This window comes from Natator depressus, chromosome 8 (assembly GCF_965152275.1).
Source record: "Natator depressus isolate rNatDep1 chromosome 8, rNatDep2.hap1, whole genome shotgun sequence".
Taxonomy (NCBI): domain Eukaryota; kingdom Metazoa; phylum Chordata; order Testudines; family Cheloniidae; genus Natator; species Natator depressus.
Genome location: NC_134241.1, coordinates 95,630,379 through 95,644,636, shown reverse-complemented (window position 1 = coordinate 95,644,636; position 14,258 = coordinate 95,630,379). Strand labels below are relative to the sequence as shown.

The following is a 14,258-nucleotide window of genomic DNA, read 5'->3' as shown; positions in this document are numbered from 1 at the left end:
ATCCAAGGTAGTTAAGTGAATTTTATCAGATTTACTTGTCCCACTGTTTATATTTCAGGTGAGTCAACTTTCATTTTCAGAGTGTTAGAAATCTAAGTATTACAGCTTTAGTAGTATAGGACATTCTTTAACTGGTTTAATTGAAATGATTTAAGTCTTTCAATTGTTAAGTCTTTAATTAAATTTATTTGGGGGCATGGTTTTTAAAATTCCAGAGCTCTGCTCCTAGAAGCTACTGTAGCAATTTCAAACACCTAGCTAGGAACCATCAATTTGTGAACTTTTTTTTTTTTTAAAGTAGTGTAGCTAGCTGCCTATTATTAACTATGTTTTCCAGCTCTTGTCTCTCATACTCCTAGAATTTAGTGACATGGGTGTACTCTATATTTCTCGTTGGCAACTTCAAACTGAGTAAAGTAGTTTCAGGTACTACTCCTGCCCCTGCCAAGTTGATATTTTTTAAAGTAGAAAAATATTTTGTTCGTTTTTTTTTAAAAAAGGGAAGTATTTACATGGAAACTTCTGGTTATAATATTACAGCAAGTTACTGGTCCTTGCCAGCACCAAGTACGTCACAGCAAACCACACAAATAAAGGCACAGAGTTTATTTGTGGTTTACATACAATACAAAGAGGAAATATAAAATAACTTTGCATTCCAAAAATTGATAATGAGTTCTGAAATTAATTTAGGCCAGATCCCATGACCAATAGCAGTATATGCTTTCCCTTTCAGGCCTGAACACCTACATGTACTAGGCCAAATAAGTTTATCTGTTGTAATTACAAGAAGATGTAGTGCCCACTTAAAATGAACTGAGATCAAATTCTTTCAGCTGGACCATTGTACTGGTCTTTCATTCACTGTGTACCTGTTCTGGATTTGGACCTGTAGCAAAGGGCTCTCTCTCCTGACAGCGTAGTGTACAATCCCAGTCTCTCACATGACTTTAGTCATTCATAGCCTTACCAGTCTAAAAAGCCTTGTTTTTTTTATTAATGAAACTATTCAATACCTTAATCATCCTTGTAAAACTGTCTCCTATGGAGCGTCCAGGAATGTAGCAGTGTCCATGGCAAAGAATTAAGCTTATAGAATTCAATATTTAACAATTTCAATAAGTTTAAGGTTCTGCACCTCCATTTTACTTCCTAAAGAATCATGCCCTGGAATAAGGAAATCCTTGGAGGGCTATTCCCCAATAAACTGGGGTGGACGTTTCTCTCTGAAGGCAGCCATCCCTTCCTGGCGGTCTCTTGTAGGAATATTCTGCATTAAAATAAAAAAGCAGTTTCTTTTGTAAAGGTAGGCAGCCAATACTGAATTAAAATCACTGTCAATATACTTAGACATAAGCTTTTATGGATATTAAATCAACATCTCAGAAGTAAGGAGGTCAACTGCCACATCTTACAAAGAGGAAAAGGTTAAATAACTTTCACTGTAAGGCACAGCACATGAGTACCGGATGCAGTCCAATGGACAATGCCATTGAATTTAAGGGAACTGTCCTCTATTACATATAGTAAGATCCATAAGCCCAAAAGAACTCATTGTGAGGATACAAAGAAAATATTCCACTGGAAGAGAAGTCTTGCATGCTCCTGAAATATTGTTTTCAACCTAACCAGAAAATACATACAGGCAACAGGAATCTAGTGTCCAACTCAACCAGCCCCAAACCATCACAATGTAAGGGCCCATGCTAGAAATTGTATATGTGGGTATACATGGCTAAATTTAGTTAAACATGCAATTCTTATTCAGTAAGATGATCAAGTTAGGGCCTTGGTGGACCAAGTTCAGTCTGAGGTAGGTGCAGGAGTCCAACTAGCATTCACAGGAACCCTGTTCATGGGAATGTAAAACTTAGATCCATGTTTAAGATCTTGCCTATACAAGAAAGTTATTGTAGAATAAGTCAGGGTGTGAATTTAAAACGGAACAGTTATTCTGCAAAGTCTGTGTGGACGCTCTTATTCCAGAGTAAGTGTGTGCCTTTTTGTGATTTAAGATTAATCCACTTCTGAATTAGTTGAACTGATTCAGAGTAAGAGTGTCCATAGATGAGGTTATTGCAGGAAAGTTATTCTGTAATAGCTACAATATAGACAAGCGCTAAGGGACTTTTCAGTAAGTTTTCAAATGTTTGTATGAGTTTTAGCCATTAAACTTCTTATCTCATGGAAGTTGTGAGGCTATTACAGTGCTTAGGAAACGTACAGTGTGATTTAAAAAAAAAAAAAACCACAACATACCTGTGCATAACACATTCCCTCAATAGCCATCCCCGATGCAATATCCACCTGAAGGGAAGAAGTGATCTCTGAAGTACACAGCATTCAAACTGCAGTACACTTTTGAATATTTTCCATGATTAAATGTCAGAGTTAGTATTAAATTACTAACTCTAACCCTAGCATTACTGTTCTAGTATTTACAGTGAACACAGAGTCCGAATCCTGCTCTACCACACTGTTAATTTTGTTCATGCCTCAGGAGCCAATCTTACAAAGAGACTGATCCCTTATTGAAAACAGCGATTAGAATCTGTTTACAGAACTTTCTTCGACTGTTCTAAACATTTTTATTGCAGTTTCATGAATGGCTCTTAAATTTTTTGCTTCATTGAATATTTCATAAACATTCTCTTGGCAAAAAAAAAAGAAGTTACCTCTATCCCTCTGTTTATTGCCAGTTTACCCATTTTCACAGCTATGGGAGCCTTTAAAACAAAAAAGATAACTGAAGTCAACAAACTTAAGTCAGTTATTCACCCAGCTTTTTCCAAAGGCAGTCTCTTGTCTTCAGGAGTTTGCAGTAAAGCTAATATTATATATAGCCAAAAAAGCTAAGACTGTCTACAGTTCATAATAGAATGTACTTTTAAGTATTCAAGCCAAAGTTTTCAGACTTGAGTGCCTAAATATGCATTCTTGCCTAAATACATGGCCTGATTTTCAGAGGAGCTGAGCACCCACAGCTTGCACTGAAACAGCGGTAGTGCTCAGTACCACCACAAGACAAATTAGCAAGACAAAAATCAGCAGATTGAAAGTTACCACTTTTAGGGCTGGATGTGTACAGTGCCACCACTTTAGAGAGAGTAGTCCCAGTACACTTACTTCAAACAGTGTATGATGGTCATACGTGTTTGATGCACAGAACAATAATGTCCTAATGCTAAGGAACCATTAGCTATGTCTCCTACCATTCCTCATAGACGTAAAATACAACAGCTAATGCAGTGGGAGAACATTAAGGCTATTTTGATGTAGTCATTCAGATCCCATTCATGAAGAGGAAACAAAAATAAGTTCAGTTTCTCACACTGAATTTCAAAGATCTGATTTTCAAAGCTTGCCTCCTTTTTGCTGCTGTAAGCGATGACACCTAGAGGTCTGATTGTGCCCACAAGTCAGCTAGTAGATGTCTACATTACATCATTTGCACTTGCACTGAATTGAATCTGCTAAGAGAGAGAGTGGGCTGAAGATGCTTTAAGAAAAATAAGTCCCCCAAGATTTCAATATTTCATGTAAAGAGTTAAGAAGCTAGCCATGTCCCACAAAGTAGCCAAAACACCTTCTATACATGAAACACATGAGCCAAATAAACAATACTGACCTGAGGAACAATTTCTTTAGCTAAGGTTAATGCTCTCTGGTAAGCAGCATCCCCTTCATCATTCTGTGGCACTGTGTGGTTTACTAATCCTATTGAGAGTGCTTGTTGTCCATCAATCTGTCTGCCAGTGAAAATGAGTTCCTTAGCAAGACCTATTCCAATACAGCGGGGCAGGCGTTGGGTTCCACCTTAAGACAATATACCACATTATGCTTTTCTGAGAAACAAATAGCGAAAACCACTCCAATATATTTTACCTGTTTATACATGTGAAAAACATGGTGTTTTAATAGTACTAGTAGTAACATGCACTATAGCCCCTGTCATCTGAGAAGCTCAAGATTTTACACATTAGGTCACAGCACCTTGGTGGAGTGAACAAGTATTCACACATCGTATAAAGGGGGAAATGGTCTACCTAAGATCACTGCAAGTCAGTAGCAGAGCTCAGACAAACTGCAATTGAGACTCCCAGCTCCTTGCTCTGACTACTAGATAACACTTCCTTTGTTATAAAAGGATTTTCATCAAGTATAGCCCTACAGTAAAATTCACATTTAGCTGTAAAAATACCAAAAGATTTAATGAAGCTAGGTTACCTGCACCAGGAAGAAGTCCTCTCGTGGTCTCAATCAGGCCCATTTTAGCTGATGAAGCTATTTTTAAATAAATTTTTTAAAAAAAGTTATTTTCTCACAACAGAAGATAGCTGTTAACATTACACTAAGATCATTTTCTCTCCAAGAATGCCAGTGGCTGAATCCCACTAGAGTCAATGGTGTCAAGTGGCTAAATTCCTTTCACACTAAACATACATCATTTTGTATTGAAAGGTATCAAAAATGTAACTAAAATGAGTGTGCCTGCAGTGATTAGTCACATTCTGCGATTTCTGTGGACATGCTTATGACTGGGGCATACCATTTGCTAAGCAAACTAGAGCTATGGATCTTGGCGTAAACACTTTTCTGACACACGCGTTTGTTCCACAAAAAGAAAAGGTAAATTGATTCCAGCTTTTGCTGAATAAAAGTGTTTCTGCTTATCTACCACCTTAGCACCAGCTGGAAAGTGACCTCTGTGCAGAGTGGATCTTTAGCATTCATTCATTCTGGGCATCTTGCAGCTAGACTCCATTCTCAATTGCAGATTAGCCTCAAATATTATTTCTTATTGCTTTGAGGTGTCTGTTATACAATCAGAACATTTCTCTTTTAAAGCAGCATTAAGTTACCAAACTGCCATCTTGGGAGATTTCAGGAATAAGATGGGCCAGGTTACTACATTATCTTCAGGTAGCCAGAGAGGATGGGTGCTACAGTCAACCAACCCCAACTACAAGTTAGGTGGAGATGAGCCTGGACTTAAATATCCTTTGTAGCTGACTGCTTCCAGGAAATCTGGCATTATTTTCCCAGGAAAAAGGGAGCTAAGGGCGTGATATGAAGATTCAGAAGGGAGGGAGGAATTAAAGCATTTTGCTAACTTTTTTTAAAAACCTCACCCATTAATTTATATGCCATGTTAATTAGAGATATTAAGCATTTTCATATTAAGCAATAAGGAGGAAATCCGGTAGCACTATGAGAGTTGTGTGGGGACACTTATTCCAAAGGCAGGGTGCACTGAAGAAGCTGCAGTACCTCACTGGGCTGGGAGCCTCTAGAAGAGATTCTTACTCCCCCTGAAATGGATGCAAGTGGGGAGGAGGTTTTGGTTCTCTCTGACTTAGTCTTGGAATTAGCCTGAGATCAGACTTGTGCACACCAGGTCACTAGGTGATAAAGTAAAACTGTCATAATTCAGCTTGCCGCATGATCTGAGATAATGGAGCTGTTCTGAAAAGAAATAGCTCTCTGATCTTGTGCAAGTTACGAGTACATAGGGATGGCCCAGTCCCTCTGTTGATGTACTTTCTAAAGGGTCTGTTCTCTCTCATCAACGTGCAGGGACCTTACTGCCAAAAGTAGGTTAGACCAAACCAGGGCTGATAAGGGGCATATGGTTAATGCCCAATAAACCTGCTGTTAGTGGGCATTAGCCATATACCCCTACCACCAACCAGAGATTAACCCCTTCAAAAAGAATTTTAGTGTCACTCATATTGATACCTCATCTAAAATTGTTTTCCTTTTTTAAAAAAAGGACATACAGCTTTCTCAAATAGTTAAACATCACCAAAATTTTAGGCAAGTGTCTATTCATTTCATACATCACACAAGTTTCTGTCTTAGCTTATCAGAAAGGGAACCAAACAGCCTTTAGCTTACTTTCAAATGTTATTTAACTAAAACCAGTGATTAAATATCCCATATTTGGCAGTGCACGTACCTGCTATTCGAAGATCACACGCTAATGCCAATTCCAATCCCCCACCCAATGCATAGCCTTCTATTGCAGCTATTGTGGGCATAGGCAGTGCAGCTATTAAAGACAAAACAGATTTGAAAGTTTAATTACAGAAGCGGTTTTTCAGTGAGCGTTTCATGTAATTACATCTAAAATGTTCCAAGTCTGGTATGATGCTACAATAATTTCAAATGATAAAAAAAGTTGTGCTTTTTTTCCTTCCTCCTCTTTAAAAATGGAGATACATTAAATGTGAACATCCAGTTGTTACAATGAAACAGTGAATGAACAGATTCTACACATTGAGGCACTCTCCACATTCCATTTTATATGGCTACAAATGGTCAGTCCCCACTGCTGTCCAATTCAGCTGAATATTACATACTGCATTTAGTATGTTTAGGAACATTACATAAGCCTCCCTACACTTGTGAGCTAGGTGAGTATCTCTCCCATTTTAAAGCTGGGGAAATCAAGGCACCTAGTTGTCAAGCATCTCTTGCAAAGAAAAAAAAAAAAACAAATCACATTGAAAGAAAAGGAGTACTTGTGGCACCTTAGAGACTAACCAATTTATTTGAGCATAAGCTTTCGTGAGCTACAGCTCACTTCATCGGACATCCGATGAAGTGAGCTGTAGCTCACGAAAGCTTATGCTCAAATAAATTGGTTAGTCTCTAAGGTGCCACAAGTACTCCTTTTCTTTTTGCAAATACAGACTAACACGGCTGTTACTCTGAAACAAATCACATTGAGTGAATAGAAAAGTTGGGAACAGAATCCAGAAGTGTTATCTTGAAGTTCGTGGCTCTAACTACTAAACAACACTCCCTCAAACATCCTTTGGTGCTTTGTAACATGAAAGTCCCATTTGGGTACATGTACTTTGTATAATACATTTATCTTTTTCTTACTGTTACTTTGATATTCTAGTCAGATTCATTTGTCTTTTAAACATCTAGCTAAAATATCTCCCTCCAGGGACAACAGAACAATTCATTAATACAAGAATAGAATTGATTGTTCAGATCCACACTTCTTGCCTAAAAAGAGGTAAAATCTTCAGAGGCTAGTCCAACTAGAAATTGACTCAATGATCCAAGCTCCTTTACTATTCTATATAGGTTCTTGTATCACACCCATCTCTGTAGTATCTGAGCACCTTCCAGTATCACACATTAAGTGACATGACTAACATCTGTCATGTCTGGTTCATTCTTCCATATCCTCTCCCACAGGGGGAGAATTGTGTGTGCTGTGAAGTGGTGTTGTTTTTTTTAAGAGTGTATTTGCTGTGCTCATTTCTCCTAGAGCAAGGTAGCTCTAAGAAGTGCACCTTGCACTTGGAGCAGAAGGTGGTCCTTAGAAGGTCTGTGATGGTCCTTAGTTCCTTAGACAGAAGTTCATTCTGCAGTCTCAGACCAGGCCCCAAGAACCATCTCTTGCATGGATGAGTTTTACCCTTTTGGGGTAGGTATCCTTATAAAGTTTCCCTGATATAGCGCCACTGACTGCCCCCATGGTGTGGGCATATATAGAGATATATGTTTTATAACTCATCATTTACCAATTTCATCCATTAAACTTCTCAGCCTGTGAACAAAGTGTCCAACTTCAGTATCATTCATTTGTGCCCGCTCCTTTAAGTCAGCGCCTAAAGCGTGGAGGAAAACAAAGAATTCAGTGATAGAAGAAAGGTAACACAGGCAGTTGAGCAGCAGTGCTTGACGTGGCTATGCAGGAGAGTCAAGTTCAAAAGCAATCTTGGGATGCCAACTCTAAACTACTAGAGCTTAGGTGCAGTATCGCTGGAATTCAAGCATTCAGGCTTTAAGAATGGTTGTGGAGTGCTCTGCTCTGTTGCTGTCTTTGTTAGATAGTTCATAGAGCAGCACCAATTTCTGTGTCTAAGGAGGTTAAATCTCAAAATTGCAGGGTGGGGCCCTGCTGTGAGCAGCCCATGGGTCTAAGTGGAAAGAAATGGTAAAATAAAGAGAGAAGGGCTAGTCTTCAGGTGTAGCTTGCTCTGCCTGCTGAGGTCTCAATTTCTAAAGCAGGGAGTTACATATGCCTAGCCAGGACAAGGGAATGGTTTGTTCCTTATTACCCCTGCAAAGTCAAACTGGTTTCTTAAGTTTGTTTTTACATCTATTGCTTAGCATAGTCTAATCTGTACAACATAATTTGAAGGTATCTATATTTAATATCAAGTGACAGAACATTTGTTACATACCTGCACAAAACACACCTTTTACTTCACTTTTAAACACTACCACACGGATCCTTTCATCACAACGGAGACTTTCTAGAGCTCTGAATAGCTAAGAGTTTAATCAAGAAGAGGAGTTAAGAAAAACTGAATGTGTCAAGCATATAAATTACTATGCATGTTTAAATGACTGAAGACTCCTATATTTTGGTAAAAGTTTCATTTCCTTCTTTTCTGTGGGCATAGGGATCTCTTAGAAAGCCAGCCTCAAGGATGGCCCATGCTCCACACATGGTTTCTACAACCCCCTCCTGAAACTCTTAAGATTCCCCTCTTCTCAATCCCATCCACAGAGGTTTTTCTGCATCCCTGACTGTCCTTCCTCTTCAGAGTTGAGCAAGGCTTCCGCTGAAACAGGTCAGTCCCCAATTTGATCAGAGAGGCTGCTTATGCCCAACACAAAGTCTCCTTTTCCCAGGGACTAAGCTGCTTTTTGACTACTCCCAGCCCCTGCTGGCCTAGTCTCAGACTCGGATCTCACACATGGCACCTCGCTGCAGCAGGTCTAGACCATCAAGCTGAACCCAGCCCAAGTTGTTAGGCCCAAACGATGGACCTACATGGAGAGTTGCTTTGGGGTGAAGTTCTGATACCTTCCAGACCCCTTCCATTTGTTGATTTTGAAACCCAGTCCTACTGCAGGGTGGACATTAAGCAAACCAAACACACTTGTTAGTCTAACAATGAATTTACACAGGTTCATTCACTAACAGTAAATTGTAAATTTGATTAAAATAAAATAATGTACTGGATACAACAAGGATTAGATTGCCAAAAGTAAATACCAGGGAGATTTCTGAAAGTAAGCAAGATGGGACCATTCTTAAGGCGCACGTATTTTTTCGTGTAACAATCATAGCAACACCTCTTTAAGTGGAATCATTTAGTGTTGTTATAAAAGCCAGTCAAATCATGCTCCCTATCCAGAATATTTTTGATAGTCCAAAGTTCTCCTCTGTTAGGAGATTAACAACAATAAATTCTTGCTTCTTTCTTTGGTGCATCTCTGATCTGTGAGTTCATTTTCCCTAGCTGACAACACAATATGCTCTAAGTTTTTCCTCTTTGATAGTGGAAATCTGAGATTATGAATGGCCAGGAGCTACTAGTGCCCCAAGATGGGGGGAAAAGGAGACACTGCAGCTCTGGAAGGCACATCCAACAAAAATGTAGCAGTGTCCCCACCTTTGAAATGGAAGCAACTATACTTAACCTATTTTCCAGCCTCTTTAGAGTGGTGAGAATTAGTTTGTATGTGTAAAGTCTTACACATTAAAAAAATAAAATAAAGCCAAAATAAAAGTGATTGGGTGCTTAAGTTTTCTCTTCTGCAATTACTATGGCCATTTTACTTCTACAGGATACATTTAGATACTGATCACAATTCTAAACAATGTTTACAGTCCAGAGATAGAGAAGCAGATATACTTACTTCATTAACAAGTACTTTTCCCAGTGAATTTTTGGCATGGGCTCTGTTCATCAGGATTTCAGCAATTCCTTTAGTAAAAAAGAGAGAATTTCAGTTACATTTTGTTTAAAGATACAATTTATAATTGAACTGGCCAGTCTTCTTGGAACAATAGCCCCAAGTACTGTAACTCTTTGTTCTTGAGACTTTGTATAAAGATTTTTTAAAATATACAGTAGGCTGCTTAAGTGAGTGAGTTTTAAATGGAACACGCCAGACCACATTCGTGAAAGTCAGCACTACAGAATCATTGCGAGGTTACATAATACTGCAAAAATGTAGATAAACAATCCTTTAACTTAAAAGTGGACCTCTTGTCCAACTTGGCAGTTCCAGGTGTTCTTTTGCATTTTTTTAAACCTAAGAACAGAATGGATCCATGTAACAGTTCCATTTTGCATGCTGTTTTGCTTTCCTCATACGGTCTTCCTGCTTGGATTAGCTGTTCGGGTATTTTCCTTAATGGAGAAAACCTTCTTCCCATACCGACTGCTTACAGGAGAAGAACAGTGCAAACTGGACAACATCAGTAATGATTCACTGTCTAGAGCCATCTGGAAACTGCAAATCCATTTCTCACAACTAAGACTTTTGTGTAATCACTAGTTTAAGAATCAGGGGCCTTGCCTTGCTCAAGATTCTCAAAGTCCAGCCAAAAAAAAAAAAAAAAAAAAAAGCAACACATTGTCCGTAGAATATTAACATACAGCTTCTCCCTGTGTCATGCTGTTCTTGAAAGAAATCCAGCCTCAGAAGTGAGGTGCTGTAGTGAAGCCATTTCCAAAGTTTTCACTGGTGCAAAGCAGAAGAGGACATGGGTTCTATTTCCAATACCCCATGCATTCTGTGAGGATGGGCATTAATTACTTCCTCATTTATTTACAGGCATTTCTATTGTGCTCATCACCTTCTCTGAGCTTCTCTTGAGTGAGAATGAATAGGTGTCCCATCATCACAGGATGTTGTGAAGTATCATTAGCCCCATTTTACAGCTAGGGAAAGTGAGGCAGAGAGGTGAATTGACTTGCCCGAGGTCACACAGGAAACTTGTAGCAGAGCAAGAAATGGAACCCAGATCTCCTGTCTCCAAGTGACTGACCGTTGTGAATGTGTACAATTCCTTTTTTCCTGGCTGGACTCTTACTCCTAATTTCTCTAGTCCTGTCCAGCTCCAAATTTGCTCTATGATCCTGTTGCTGTTGTACATGAAGATGCACAACAAAATATACAATGTTAGTATTTTCTACTACTGCTAGAAGATCTTTACATTTAAACCACTGGTTTGTGACTGGCTAGCTGGTGGGGGATCACCATTGACCAAATGGAAGAGAAAAGTCAACTAGCAATAAAGGCTTGTACAACAGCTGGCATAGGGCTACAATGGGAGCTAGTACTAGGACAATTGTACAAAACCAAAAAATTGCAGAAGAAGCTAGAGAACCTGTTTTGCAAATCCCAGAATAAGGTAACCTCCTTGAAAGCTTGTTTTGTGGAAATCTTACCTTATCCTTAAATTGACCTGCAACTCTTCTCCTCCAGTCCTAAGGTTATCCTACTTTTATTACTGTACATTACTGACATCAGAAAAAAAATTAACAGTGAATTTAGAGAACAGATTATTTATATTCAAGTTCATTGCATGCTTCCTGCAAAGCTTTTTCCTAGTGCCCATCTGTTTTGGGTCTTTGTAGTTGTACCTGTCAGCCAGATGTGGACCAAATAAAGGACAAAACGATTGTAGAAAACTTTATGAAATTTGCAACCTAAGTAATCACCTAGCAGGTGTTTCAGCCCAAGCACAAATCATTCGTGTTCCAGCTGCACTATGGAAAAACTAACCTATCATGTTTCAGAGTAGTAGCCATGTTAGTCTGTATCTGCAAAAAGAACAGGAGTACTTGTGGCACCTTAGAGACTAACAAATTTATTTGAGCATAAGCTTTCGTGAGCTACAGCTCACTTCATCGGATGCATGCAGTGGAAAATACAGTGGGGAGATTTATATACACAGAGAACATGAACCAATGGGTGTTACCATACACACTGTAAGGAGAGTGATCAGGTAAGGTGAGCTATTACCAGCAGGAGAGTGGGGGTGGGGGAGGGGAACCTTTTGTAGTGATAATCAAGGTGGGCCATTTCCAGCAGTTGACAAGAACGTGTGAGGAACGGGGGAGGGGGGAGGGATAAAAATGGGGAAATAGTTTTACTTTGTGTAATGACACATCCACTACCAGTCTTTATTCAAGCCTAAGTTAATTGTATCTAGTGTGCAAATTAATTCCAATTCAGCAGTCTCTCGTTGGAGTCTGTTTTTGAAGTTTTTTTGTTGAAGAATTGGCACTTTTAGGTCTGTAATCGAGTGACCAAAGAGGTTGAGGTGTTCTCCGACTGGTTTTTGAATGTTATAATTCTTGATGTCTGATTTGTGTCCATTTATTCTTTTACGCAGTGACTGTCTAGTCTGGCCAATGTACATGGCAGGGGGCATTGCTGGCACATGATGGCATATATCACATTGGTAGATGTGCAGGTGAACGAGCCTCTGATAGTGTGGCTGATGTGATTAGGCCCTATGATGGTGTCCCCTGAATAGATATGTGGACACAGTTGGCAACGGGCTTTGTTGCAAGGATAGGTTCCTGGGTTAGTGGTTTTGTTGTGTGGTTGCTGGTGAGTATTTGCTTCAGGTTGGGGGGCTGTCTGTAAGTAAGGACTGGCCTGTCTCCCAAGATCTGTGAGAGTGATGGGTCGTCCTTCAGGATAGGTTGTAGATCCTTGATACACATGTAGATACACACTATCAGAGCTGTAACCAGATCCTCCAACATGGTTGCTTTTCAGGCAGTAGATAGGAATTGTTTTTTGCCCCATCTCATCTGTCTATATCTACATACATACATACAGTTTGACAACAGTTCTGGTGCAATATTCCTGGTTCTGCTTTGTTACACAACAACATACTGCCCATATGAACTGTGTGGATACGCCCAGAGTGCATTAGAAGTGGGTTTAAAATAAATTCCAGGGCCCAAGTCTCTAGCTGGCCTAATGCTAGTTGTTATTATCTGGCTATTGTACAGCTTACTCCTGCCTATACAGACCTGGCAGGGTCAGATCATGATTGGGCACATGATTATTACCAGCTGGTAAACTGGACTCACGAATTTATTTGAGCCTAAGCTCAAAGCATAAGCAACATCTCACTTCATCGGATGCACTGTGTGCTCTGTAGCTCAGGCGGGGGCTTTCTGTTTCTGGGTTGTTGCAACTTCCCTGCCGCAGTTTCACAGTCTGCACATTTCAGGAGAGTATTTGCCAGCTGCGATTTTGGAGTAGGGAGGAGAGAAAGCACCTCTCCAGAGTTATTTCGTGTAGCTCGGAAAACGGAGTCATTTTTGTGGGCCAAGACTTGAGTAGAACAGGGGGAAAGGGAGGGGAAGAGAGCTGATTCCCCCCTGCAGCTACCTCCATTCTAGAGGAGGAAGTTGCCTGGCCAACACCAGACTTTCTACTTCTCCCTCCCATGGGACTGGAGGGGCGGGTCTGGACTCACCGCTGCTTTCCCCGCCGTGCACGTTGACCAGGATCTCCTTCCCCCCGGACGAGGATCTCTTGCTGTGGCCGCTGGCCCCGCCAGGGTGCGGCGCGGCGAGCGCCCTGCACCCAAAGGCAGCTCTCCCCAGCCGAAGCATTGTGCGGGCTTTCAAGGCTTTCAAAGCGACAGCGGCGGCTGCTTCCTCCTGCGCCTACCTCCAAGTTTGGGGAGAAGCTCTGCTGCGCCACCCACTGGCGGAAATGCTCCCTGCAGCCTCCAGAGGGCAGGGGAAAGTAGGACCCACCACTCCAGCAAAATTGCTACTGGGCTTGGCTCTGATTTAATAGGCGGCAAGACCCCACTGTCCTGCTGGGAGAAAGGGGGCTCAGAAAAGGTTGCTGATTTATTTAAATGACGGTGGGAAGCTACGATCAGAAATGGCAGGAAATACTGAGGGACTGCAAGGAGAGGTGACAGGTTATATAGCCCCAAAGCTTTTCTCTCACCAACAGAGACTGATCTATTAAAAGATATCATCTCACCCACCTTGTTTCTCAGGTTATATGAGAGGCAGTTGCCATCTACACAATCTATGGCTTTGATCCTGCCAACCCTTTAATTTTAAGCATTGCAGGGGTTCATTAAGGACTAATTAACTCATTTGTCATTAAGTACTAAATAACTCATTTGGGATCAGAATTAATTATTTTAGAAAGGCTATGGAAGTTAATCCAGAAGGAAATACTCACTGTATCTATACATTTTTAGAAATACATTTTAGTCTATTCACCTCTCTGCCTCGCTTTCCCTAGCTGTAAAATGGGGATAATGATACTTCACAACATCCTGTGATGATGGGACACCTATTCATTCTCACTCATGAGAAACTCAGAGAAGGTGATGAACACAATAGAAATGCCTGTAAATAAATGAGGAAGTAATTAATGCCCATCCTCACAGAATGCGTGGGGTATTGGAAATAGAAACCATGTCCCCTTTCTGC

General features: G+C 40.3%; 1 protein-coding gene across 3 annotated transcripts; it reads right to left on the bottom strand.

The window, feature by feature from the left end:
- Positions 1 to 84: 84 nt before the first annotated feature.
- Positions 85 to 13,503, bottom strand: ECHDC2 (enoyl-CoA hydratase domain containing 2). Of its 3 annotated transcripts, none has more exons than XM_074961722.1 (10): positions 10,215 to 10,235; positions 9,679 to 9,746; positions 8,211 to 8,298; positions 7,545 to 7,631; positions 5,960 to 6,052; positions 4,228 to 4,284; positions 3,629 to 3,816; positions 2,676 to 2,726; positions 2,260 to 2,307; positions 90 to 1,270 (listed from the first exon to the last, which is right to left on the bottom strand). In XM_074961722.1, exons 2-10 carry the CDS (start codon positions 9,727 to 9,729, stop codon positions 1,193 to 1,195), a joined length of 741 nt encoding a protein of 246 aa, XP_074817823.1. In that variant the 5' UTR covers positions 9,730 to 9,746; positions 10,215 to 10,235; the 3' UTR covers positions 90 to 1,192. The 3 variants fall into 3 exon arrangements, with proteins under 3 accessions (XP_074817821.1, XP_074817823.1, XP_074817822.1); XM_074961721.1 differs by lacking the exon at positions 10,215 to 10,235 and adding an exon at positions 13,274 to 13,503 and having other exon boundaries at positions 91 to 1,270; XM_074961720.1 differs by lacking the exon at positions 10,215 to 10,235 and having other exon boundaries at positions 85 to 1,270; positions 8,226 to 8,298.
- Positions 13,504 to 14,258: the final 755 nt, after the last annotated feature.